At 42.6% G+C, this 12,325-nt stretch overlaps 1 protein-coding gene across 1 annotated transcript; it reads right to left on the bottom strand.

Annotated features, from left to right (window-relative positions):
* Positions 1–319: 319 nt before the first annotated feature.
* CAPZA1 (capping actin protein of muscle Z-line subunit alpha 1) lies at positions 320–12,282 on the bottom strand. Its single transcript, XM_084302096.1, has 10 exons — positions 12,193–12,282; positions 7,254–7,317; positions 6,954–7,005; positions 6,066–6,129; positions 4,539–4,745; positions 4,045–4,124; positions 3,549–3,627; positions 3,007–3,078; positions 2,345–2,407; positions 320–1,789 (listed from the first exon to the last, which is right to left on the bottom strand). Exons 1-10 carry the CDS (start codon positions 12,229–12,231, stop codon positions 1,649–1,651), a joined length of 861 nt encoding a protein of 286 aa, XP_084158222.1. The 5' UTR covers positions 12,232–12,282; the 3' UTR covers positions 320–1,648.
* Positions 12,283–12,325: the final 43 nt, after the last annotated feature.

Below are 12,325 nucleotides of genomic sequence, written 5' to 3'. Positions count from 1 at the left end.
AAGACCCAGGTGATTAGCAAAAAACACTCAGGTTTTACCCAGGTGAAGTGCTTCATTAGAGCAGTATGATTATTTTTCTTTCAACCTAAAAGTTCTTAGAGCCGCAGTTCCCAGGTCTGCATACCAGGATGTGAGCGCTGTCTGAAGGTTTGCAAACGCTCCCATCCCTGCTTTCAGGCTGCCACCTGCACTTCTGCCTTCCCCAGGCATTAACAGAAGTGAGACCACGAAAGAACAGACACAAATGGCTTTAAAACAAAGACCCGTGTATTTCTACTAGACTATACAGAGGGTGCCTGCAGGATGAAAGGTCAGTCTCAACAGCAAATACAAATATATTTTATTTTGACAAAATTTCTCACACAGGGTAGACACTTATTTTGTGGCATCACTGTGCAAAACCTCCAGCATAATGCACAGGCAGTTACATCCCTATCTTCTCAACCCCTTTCTTTGTGTACTAAAAAATAGGAAGACGCTAACCAGTTTAAAAAACAGAACCTGCAAAAAGGCCCAGCGATAACCAAGTGTCAACAAAGAAAAGTGAGTTAACCAAAGGGGTTTCACTTTGCAATGAATCGACTTTCCAGGTTTAAACTGAGGAAAGCATACACGTGCCTCTTCAACCTCCCCTTAAGAGAAACTGATCGGACCTATTCTTGATTTTACAGAAAAACAAAGTAACACAGAGCAAGCAGTTAGAGAGCAATGAAGTGATTAATTCCAGAATCTCCCATTAAGTATGACAAGAAACTGGCCACAATAGAGACAAAATGGAAAGGTTACTTCTCTCACTTTGGTGCAAGTTTATTTATTTTGTACACTATCCATCCATACACCTGTGATACAAATTCTATGAACCTGCCACAAAGCATTAAAGCGCAACACACCTATTATTCTGTAGACATTTGCATTTTAATCTTCATCCAGTCTACATGGATCAGCAGCGATCCAACACAGACGCTTGCAGTCTGTAAAAATGCAGATGTCCCATAACCGTACATACATGAGGGAAAGAAGAGCAAAAACGTTCACTTTCAGAGAACGTGGCTCAAAACTTCAGATTAAAAAGAGACCCTGGAAGAGCTGGCTTTGTAAGGGATTTCCGTAATGGATTTTGTAAACTCATTTTGTATAGTAAAACTTAAGCCTACAGGCTTCTTGCTTTGTGGAGGTCAGTAGTAAGGATACATAGGAGCACTTACTGTCTCTTGCATTACTATATCTTGCAGCATAGCGCCTTGAGCTGTTGGCAGATTTGACAAACTTAGTGGAGTACCTGGAGTGCTGTATACAGGTGAAGGAAATGCTCTGCACCCTCAGCTGTATTTATAGTAGGGCTTTTCCAGCTAGGAAGTTTTCCAACCAGTACAATTAGTGATTGAAAACAGCTATACTTCTGAACCATGAATGTGGTTTAATTAAAACAACCTATCAGTATATGCAGTCACAATAGGAAGTTTATGCGGCAGGAAACACAAAACACAAAGACAACGCTATTTGTTCCACAGTTTTCTCTGAGGCTAGAAAACCTGTTAACTTTGAAAGCCCTAGAAAAATGCTGCACTGGTTTAGAAACCATCTACTTGGCATAGGACCACATTTGTTTTTTGCACACAAACATTTCATAAATCTCCTTATTTCCACATTAAGCATTCTGCATTTCTTTGCCAATCTTGTAGCTGAGGATTTTGTTCCAGTCTATCTTGGTGCGGGTGACAGGTAGCTGCCGGCGTAAGGCTTTGAAAGTGGTGTCTGACATAGTCTGGTAGTTCTCGCTGATTGCTGTCTGCAATGGCAAAAGTAGGTTCAGTTATAGTAGTAAAGAGACTCTGGAGAAGTGAATCTGTTAAAGCCACAAAACCCTTTCTGCAAGGGGAAGGCATGCTACTGACTGGTTAATGCTGTCACCTGTGTGTGTGCAAGCAAAGAGTTTCTATGAAACTCTCCTACGGAGACATTGCTACACTCATGGGTGTTCCCGAACTATCTGTATCACATCTGCTTCTTGCACACAGGCTGGGACGTCAAAAGCTTTCACACATTTCCCTTTCAGTACTTTTACCTGTCAGGAAAACTATTAGACTTGTCCACTCCCCTTCTGTGCTTGTTCCGGGCATCATTTGTAACCCTTTAATAATCAAGTTTGCTGTATAGTTATATAGCTTTACAACTAGATTCCGTCAACAAATACTAATGCCCCTTTCGAAGTAATTCTTAGTAACAGATAAGAACAGATAACAGAGTAAGTCAGAAGGAGTCAGAGGTCAATTCTTCACACTTCCTTTAACTGCAAATGGAAATTGATACGATTCAATTGCATTTACTTAACTACTGATCTTACCTGATACTCGTTTTCAGCATTTTCTATTATCTTAATAAATTCCTTAGCTGTCTGGACATCACTCTACAAAGGGGAAAAAGAGATCTTTATATGTTTAAAAATAACTCATATGCAATGGATTTCTTAAGTAACAGTCTGAGTATAGATGAAATGGATAATGTGAGGTGGCAGCTGCTCTTTGTAGCTGGGTTCCTTCCACTCACTACACGTCTCAGAGTTCAAGATACTAGCTTAAGCTTGTGTTCCAAACTGAAACAGGACTGCACCCTAGTGAGCAAAAGGGAAGTAGGTCTTCATGGTACAGATAGGGATTTTATGACTATTGCTCCCTCTACTGTACTACAGGACTATTTATTTTCCTTTAGTATACTGCTTTTACATCTCAGTTCCCTAGGATGTATACACAAGGGCGTATTCTGCCATCTTTAACTGACTTTCATAAGATAAGCTGTTCAATGGAGATGGCACTTTCTAATAGACAATTTTAAAGCAATTAAGAATCTGGGTTTTCCATGCAACTCTGAACACTACAGCTACACTGACTCGTCACTCTAAAATCACATTAAAGTCAATGGAATGTAGTCATACAATGGTATAATTCATGAGATGTTCAGGAAACAAAATAGGTGCTTTATCATTAAAAAAAATTTTGGCATACTTACTGAAACCTGTACAGAGTCCTGGATATCTTTATGACTAACCAGCTGAACATTACCATCTTCGTAATAATGAACCTAAACAAAGACAGACAAAATGCAGGTTATCATTAACACTCATTTTATAATCCCTAGAGCCCCCAAATACTATCAGAATGACACAACAGCTTTGTTGTGCCAGTCTTCTCTGCTTACGTGGAGACTAAAAGCAGGAAGGTTTCATTCTTTGTCAACACTGTTCAAGATTATGTTAATGAAGTAAACGCCTAGAGTTGAAATAAGAGCAATTATAAAAGAATTCATGGAATAGATTTTAGCCGTACAAAGTCAAGCAGACTTGGAGGCATATAGGGTAATGCTATATAATAAGCCACGTTGTAAGCAATGCCCAAAACACTGAAGTTTTAAGAATTGATTTCCTGAATTGTTAGCTTAATAGTAACTTGACTCCAGAAGGACATCTCTGCTGTATTTCAGCATCTTGTTTTGAGTCAAATGCATTAGTGTAAGGCAAGCAGCTTCTGTTATTGCCAGACAATGCAGCTTACCTGGATCTTGAGCACTGCAGCCACCTGAGCTGTCGGTGGTGTGATGGTAAACTTCCATTCTGATCTCCAACGACCGTTCCTAAGAACAATCACAGCATGTAAACTATTTCCAGCAAGTGCTGACAAAAAAAGAGCCACATTAATGAGCAATTTATTCCTGATATCTTGTGATCAGTATTGAAGGGCCTTATATGCCAATGAATTCCATTTCTGAAGCCCAGCTCACCACAGCACAGCTTCATTACAGGCTGGCTCCAATGCTTTGGAATATGTAAGGGGGTGTCTTCAGCTCTGCTAATATATTTTTCTCTAGGTAGGTCACTGAGCCTCACTGAAAGCTTTAGGGAAGTGCCCAAGGGCTTGCAAGGAAAACTACAGAATGAGAATCAGAGCTCCTGGGGAAGCCCAAGGCTACTTGCCCTTCAGACCCCCAGTAGAGAAAGGGTTTGTTTGAGGACTAGTAAAGGAAGAGAATGCACCGTTTAAGTAGTCTTACCAGAAATTTTTGGGCTGGAACTGGTGGCTCTCAATACAGGCAATAATTGTCTGCTGTCCATCTATAGATTTACCATAAACCTGCATTCAGAAAAAAGAGTTAAAATGGCACAAGAGCTGAAGAAAACCACTTGCAATTTCCGTTCTTGGCAGCACTGTGGAGGCTTGGTATTATGGTATCTCATTGGGAATGTTTACCACTAGTTACACTGTCCAGCACCTCTGCTTGCAATTATGTGCAAATAATGCCTCCTGTTCTTTAATGGCAGGTGTTAAGGAGCTTGACAGTCATAAATATGAACAAGGTGGTCTAATAAATCTCTACCACTATGTGCATACCAAGTTCTTTGCACCCTTTTTGAAATTTGTTGTGTTAAAGTTAGCAAAAACACTAGTGAGGATGGAGAATTCAAACACTGCTTGGCACAAAGTCCACTCAAAGTACTGAGTGACACCGAGCAAAGAATTTTCAACAAAACAAGGTGGATACTCAACAGTACAGAAGCCATTTGGGTAATGATCTTTCACATAAGCTCTCAATGCACTGTCACAGGCATCTCTCCATTGTTTCAAAGCTGATTCTGTGTCCTCAGGCTGGGGATCGCTTGCTTCTTTCCTTAAGTGATCAAACTTAAAAGAGATTTTGTTTCTTGGGTCTAAGAATCTGCCATTGCCCAGATCACCATGTTCTGTGATTAACACCTGTAAAATAAGAAATTGAAATTAATATATTCTTGTGCTGCTATAAATGTGTTTTGTCTGTTTGAATAGTTATCCATGTCTCAATAGATTTTCTTTGTGATTTTATAGCTTGGTGACATATGGATTTCCAATAATAATTTCAACTAAGAGTAGTTGTGGTGAGGCTGTGAGCTGTCTGCTCTTTGCAGTTAACATTGCACTAGTTTTCTGTCCCAGAAATGGCTGTATTACAGTAACATATACACTTAGTTTAAAGTTGGGGACCTTACAATACAAAAAAGTCTTTGTTTTTAAAATTTTGATGTTTTTCTTCCCCATATCTGAAAGAAACTAAGAATTTTTCTCTGGAATTGACTGTTTATTGTCATGTTCCATGTTGTAGTAGATCTGAGGAGGGGAGGTAGATGTGGCTACTTCTGAGGCTTACAAAATAAAGTAATCAGACAGCAAAATGGCACAGTAACTTCTTTCTCCTTCATCTTATTCACCAGATTTCTCTGGTTTCCCAAACACTGGCTCACTTTGCAGGTTGTACAGTAGCTTCCTCTTGTCAAAGCTATTTCTATGGACAGCCCTCTTAAAATATCTGTCTCCCATGAACATATCTGGGACATCAGGAAAGCTAGGTCAGTGCTTGGCTCAGAATAGAACAGATGGTCAAGCCAGCTTTCTATCTTCTGTAGTACTTCTTGCTCTCAGAAAAAAAAACAACACAAAACCGAACTGTAAGAAGTCATACTTCAGTGTGTAGGTATCACGATGTTAAAACTAAAAGCTTGGGCCATTCTAGAAAAGAATGTTCCCTAGTCTTTTTATAAGAAGCATTATAAAAGGGAAAAGCTTTGCTGACATAGATTGGGCAGCATTACATTGATATATTCTAAGACACAATGATTTTTTTTTTAGGTAACTGGGGATGGATTAAAATGCAGACCACAGCAAAAATACCACTAAGAATCCACTATTGAATCACAGTAGGAACTGAGAGGATGTAGTACTGTAAGGAGTTGCAAGTAATCTTTAAACAAACAACAATCTTTAATCGATCATACTTGAACTGGAATTGCAGTGATTTCAGTGTGGGGCTTTACTTAGCAGTGAATTGGTTACCAGGCAGTAACAGACAGTGCTTTATGGCCATGTTTCACCTATGCCTTCTGTACAAGAACCAAAAACTTGGTAACATGAGGATGATCTAGTGGAAGGAGGAAAGATGATCTGCAGGTAGGATGAAAATCGTAAAGATACTGATGACACAATGCATTTATTCCTTCTGTGTAGTGCAGTAATACAAACATTCAGTGTGAAGCTTTCCCTTACCTGCTCATCATACCCTTCTATCTTCACAGGAGTGAACTGATCCATGTTGTACTGTGCAAATGCACTGTTAAGAATTAAGAGCATGAATTTTAGCTGCACGTTCACATTTACCTTCACTCAGGGATAAGTACATGGTGTGGTTTATACTACAAAAAATTTCACCTTAAACTTGCAAATAATACACATTAGCACTCTTAAAGGATTTTGCAATACCTTTTATTGATGATAGCTACAAAAACACCCGGTCTAAAGTCAGGTTTATTTAGTGATGACCATGAAAGTACAGAGTTCAAAAGTAGAGCAGCAGGCAGCCTGAGGGATAATGAGCAAGCCAATGCAAAACAGGAACACACCGGCTAAAATTTAGCAGTAAGGTAAACAAATATGAGTAGACTAATATTTACAACAATTTTCTTCTGTCAAGACCTGCTCACTGATCTCACAGCTCAAGGTAAAACCTTAGCATCAAAAGGCTTGTATGCATAACCTTGAGACACCTGATGAGGCTGCACAAGTAAACAAGATATTCTGAAAGTATTTTCTGAGGGCAGTTTAAGCTCTGGCTTAGGACTACTCAGTATTTCAGGCTTTGCTTGCTTAACAAATCATGCTTCAACAAGATCAGACATTCCTGCTGCTGCAGAATTACTCTTTTTGGCAGATTGCCTTCCTGTCAGTTTTATATGGCCTCTACACCACGAATTCCAATTTAAGCCTTTTAAAAAGAATCAGCCATGCCTTTCATTATATATTTTGTTGGGGGATAACGAACTACAGCAGACTGCTCTCAATAGAACAAATGGCTTGCTTTGTCACAGAACCACGGTTGTAAGTCAAATTATCACCACAGAGAAGCACACATTTTATGTTGGAAACATTAATACTTACTGTGCTGCTCCTTCCCTGAGAAGATTGTCGTTGTTGAGCAATAACCGGACATCTGGAGAAAAAAGGGTGTTCAGATAGGTTATTGGTTCTTGATCAAATGTTTCTTTATTTCATTTTCAACTGTACAAAAACATGAATGATTAAAATCATTTCATCAGGCATAAGTAGTCACAGAATGAGTGCGTGCTTTTCCCTTACTTCTACTTGACCTTAAGAGCAATGTATCATGACAACCATAGACTCTCATAGTAGGTGAAATGTGAAGAAAATGCTACTGATCATTTTCCTTCACCTACTTACCATTGAATACTTCATTGAATTCTCCAGGGGGTGCATGAGTGATGAATTTTGCAGCTATACGCACCTACAATGATGCAGAGAAGTAATTAAAGACAAAAGATCACTTACTGAATTCATACACACTGCAACCTACATTGAAGCAATTCACCAGCAAACCCAAATCTGACAGTAATAACAAGCCCCGTGCTTAGGGAGAAATCTAGATGTGTTTTCCAAGTAGAAATCCTCATTCTCATAAGGCTAGGCATTTTTTCAGTGCAAAGAAACTCCAAATGTACTCAGCAAGAACATCAAATTTCATGTGGTCACCCGTTAGAATGGGAACTATTCAACCTTCATAGTCGTCTTCTTTTTAAGAATATAAATGCTGGCTACCCCCTCTTGGTGACATTTCTAAACGTTTTTTCCTGGTCTTTGCTAGTAATCAGGAAGCTAAATGCCAACATATATAAAGAACAAGAAACCACTGCAGTAAAACTGGTGCTTTAACTAGATGGCAACCTACAGCATGATCACGCTGCCAAGGTGTGTCTGACACACTGCAAGACTTGTTGGCTCCCTGTGATGCAACGCGTTTGCTGCTTACAGCTGGCTGAAGGAGATGCTGCTGACTCACAGCAAACAATGGGTGGAGGATGAGGTTGATCCCTCTATAAACTGAGCAGTAAATCAATTACATCAGCTGCCACTGGATTCTGCGTGGCTCTGTTTGTTCTGTCCTTCTAAACACCTCCTGGGGAACGACAGCAAACTCCCAGTGCAGGATCCTTTGGTGCATCCGAAGTATTCTTGTACTGCAGAGGGCACAAGCTGCAGCCCAGCTATTAGCAACCATAAAGAAACTTTTCTGGTGGAATCCCTCTCCAAAGGCAAGTGCAGCATTATAACCTTTGGGAATACAAGGCCAGGAAATGTGAACCAAGCCTGTTCTTGCACATCATGAAGTACCTCTCCAAGCCTTGCAGAGCTGTGTTTAAGCATGTGTCTGTGTGTCTATTGATTATAGAAACAGACCCACAGAATGCTTTGGGTTGGAAGGGACCTCAGAGACCATCTAATTCCACCCTGCTCCAGTGCCTCACCACCCTCTGAGTGAAGAATTTCTTCCTAATATCCTAATCTGAACCTACCCTCTTTTAGTCTGACACCGTTTCTCCCGTCCTGTCACCCCGCTCCCCGGCAGAGCCCCTCTCCTGCTTTCCTGTAGGCCCCTTTTTAGGGACCTGCTCTTCATCTGCACGTGTCCTGTGCAAAAACATCGAGGGGACATACTCAAACTTTTAGGCATTAAACCCAGCTGGACACAGTGGAGAGCTTGTTAAAATGATGCTGGCTTATCAAAAAGGTGCTGAATTTGGAACTGGCTAGGGCTTTATTTCAGAATGTGCTGGTTTCTTGTTATCAAAGCCATGCTAGGCTTTCTTCAAGAGCTACTGCCTGCTTGGAGTCTCTGGGTAAGAAAAAGAACTGAGAGCTACTCCCCATAGTGTGCCAGCATTCCTGGCATGTGTTCTCTCACAGGTTACTTGGTACCTTTCTTCTTTGGCGTGTTACTCCTTCCCTGATCTTGAAATAGCATTTTATTGGAAACTGTACCGTAGCCGAGCCGTGAGCTGTCACTAGTGACAGAATTAAGGCCTCTGGAACTGGAATTGATACAATCAATAAGTGAAAAGGCCAGCTGGCAGGAAAATACCTGGGTATCTGTAAACCTTGAAGCTGTAAAAGCAAAAGTAAGGTTCTTTTACTTTTTCATTAAAAAAAAAATAAGCCTTCACTGTATTCTGAAATCCAATGTGCTTGTCTTGGATTATTAGGGTTTAGGTGGCCTTTGTTTGATCCTGTTGAAACCATTAAGAGTTTATTTTTATAACCAAATCTTTTATGGTTTTTACAAGACAGAAGGGAATAAAATCTTCTTGGACAAGACTTGAAACAGGAAATGTCACAAAACTGGATCTTTACCTTAGAAGGATAAAACTGTCACTTTTCTCCCAAGCACAGCTGCCAAGGCTGTGGAAGAGGCCTTCTTGCTCAGCTGGACGCTTATTGAAGATGACTACAGAACGTTTGCTAAACCTCTGATTACTTCCCTACTTTCCATTTGAGCAGTAAAACAAAGGTTTATGCATATATTCAACTATTTCATCTGAATTACTGCCACAGCTGGAAAAAATTGCTGCTTCAAGTCTTCCACGTTCTTAATTAGAAAGATGGCATCACTTGTGATGGTTGCGATGATTTAAAGTAAGCCACGAAAGGAAACACACACCTTCCCCAACAAAGGGCATATTGCCTTATTCCAGCAGTATCGGGTAACAACTCTGTCCTTACTGGGCAGAGCTTCAGATAAAAATAGATCGATTTCCAAATTAGCATCTATTAAAAAGAAAAAAACAAACAAACATGTTCTTTATGCCTGAAATAATTCTGCAGTATGAATGGGAAAAAAAACATGTACTGAATTTTTTCAACTTGTCAATAACTTGTGTAGGTCACGTGCAAATATGCAAAATGTAAAACCATTTTCTCCTGATTTTCTGCTTTTAGATAAGGTTGGTAAGTATACAGCAATCTTCACAACATGCTGCTTATTGTGTGAAAATGTCCACGATTTAAAGGACTGGAGTTAGGACTTGCTGGTTACATCATCTGTTAGATTTCACTATTGAAAGCTTGGATGGTGATGAAGATAACAGCAGTAATTAAGAAGGATGCTTCTGCTTTCTATCCTCTGTGGACTTCACTGAGAGGCAGCCCTCATGTCTGCAAGACTTGAAATTATACCATGTGCTTTTCTGAGAAAGTGCAAATGTAAGCACTAACAGAGGCGGATCAGACTGCACCAAGGCATTTACAGATGGCCACTTCAGGCCAAGATCCATTTCAGGGGGAGGGCTGCACTGGAACATGCACTGCAAATTAACTCTGCAGATGAACAGATTACTTTTTATAAGGTGTTTAAATCAACATATGGAAAACCAAGGCCCCTAAAAGCCATAAAAATGACACTATGCACTAAAGCAACAATGATGTGGCTGCAGAATCGTACTGTACGTGGAGCCTTCACAGAAGGGACCGGGGCTTGGACAGGTTGACTTCTAGGTTGATGGTTTCTGATAGACACATCCCTGGAGAAGGGAGCACGAGAACAAAAAAATATTGCAGGAGTTTTAGCCTTCCACCTCGAAGGATGAGCAGAACACAAAGGGGGCTCTGCATTTCGATCAAATGTCCTCGCAGAACCAGCCATGAGCAAGCAGCAAGCGCTGCACGTGAAAACTGCTCCCTGTTAAAGCACCCCGTGCACCGACTCTCCTGTGAAACAATAAAATATAAAGCACTTATATCAAGCTACTGAAATCAGGATTGGAGTTCAGGAAACAGACTGTGAAGTACCTAATCCTAAATGTCAAGCATCTGAACCGCTGTTACTTGTCATTTTTGGAGTTGATTTGTCTCAAAGCGGTGTGAGCGCGGCGGCAGGATGTTCGCTTGCAGAAGCACAAGAAGATTTTGTGCACACTGACCTACTTCCTGGCCACCGTTACCATTTCAGGTAGCTCTGCAGTAAGCGAGCAAAACTGACTTCCTTTTTCTAAAATGGGGAAAGTAGCTGACGGGGAAGCTGCTCGATACTAGTTTAAACTGGTAAAATGGCAGCAGAAAACAAACAGGACACACCGCAGTGAGGTTTAAAGTAATGAACCCCCAGCTTTCCTAAAATGCACCTACAGAGAATAAAGAAGTGAGGTTTACAGGGGTGGGAGGCGTGAGGGGAGGAATTAACTTTATTGCTCTTTCATTTGATTTTCTTTGTTGTTTCCTGAGTGGTTATAAATGGGTACTTTAATGAATCTTGCTGCATGTTTCCTTTTCAGAACCCTCACCACCTCTCCTCCTACCTGTGCCAGCCATGGAGCTCCTTCACGTTGATGCCAGGCTGCCTGAGCCAGGACATGAACTAGAACACGGGCTCCAATTCCAAGTGAAATCCCAGCTACTTTGACAAATAAAATATTTGGAGACACATCCTAGAGGGCAGGCTGTGTCTTCCCTGGGGAAGAACTGAGGATTTCAGGTGAACGTAGGGGCAAAGAGAACACAGCCAGGCTGGCCCCACAGCCTTGCAGCGCTGACCTGGTCCCAGACTCAGGCCCTAGGCTAGGAGCTGAGTCCAGCTGCAGCCCACAAACAGGATTTTGTAATCCTGCTGGATCACCACCAACTCACCTCCCCTCAAAGCTGCACTGCCACAACCTGCACCTTACTTTTGGTTTAATTTTCAGATCGAATGCAAACGAAGGGATGGTTTCCATTGCAGCGGGTCGAAGGAGCTTTCAGCCAGATGCCAGCAGCTGAGAGGTTTGCCCAGCTCCCCGTCAGGTGCCGGTGTGTGCTGCTGGCTGCCCCTGCTGTGGGATGCTCGTTTCCAAAATCACTCCTGGGCTCTACAACCTTACCCGAGGGGCCTCTGAGGCTCAGTCGCCATAAGGAAACCGAAAGCGGCACTTTAAAGAGAAAGATTAAACCCTGCTCCGACCTCACGGACCTTTAACGATCGCCAAACCTTGACGACCCGGGGAATTTTAATAAATAAACCCAGCTCCTCTTCACAGGGAAGGAAAGGAAGGAAGGCGGCCGCGCTGCCTCCAGCTCCCCCCCGCCGCTGCTCCCCGCCTGAGGGAGGCTGCCCCGGCCTTTGTGGCGGGGGGGGAGCTCCCGGAGCGCCGCCAGCACCGGGCGATGAGCCCCGAGCCCCCCCCTCAGCCCCGTAAGGGACCCCCGTGAGGCAGCCCCGCCGTGAGGCGGCGCCGCGCTGGGGGGCGGGCGGCCCGCACCGACCCGTCACGGCGGCCCCGGGGCTGCGGCCCCAGCCCTGTCACGGCGCCCCCCGCCTCATCCAGCCCCGTCCCGTCCCGTCCCGTCCCGTCCCCACCTTCTCGTCGTCCGACACCCGCTCCTCCAGATCCGCCATCTCGGCACCTCAGGGCCCGGCCCGGCGCCGCGCGGAGGATGCCGGGGGCTCCGGCTGGGCGCCGGGCAGGAGGCGCGGCCGGCGCCATCTTGGC

The sequence above is a fragment of the Netta rufina genome (genome assembly GCF_964035555.1).
Source record: "Netta rufina genome assembly, chromosome: 26".
Taxonomy (NCBI): Eukaryota; Metazoa; Chordata; class Aves; order Anseriformes; family Anatidae; genus Netta; species Netta rufina.
Note: the sequence above shows the minus strand (reverse complement) of the source record. Positions and strands in the feature narration are given on the sequence as shown.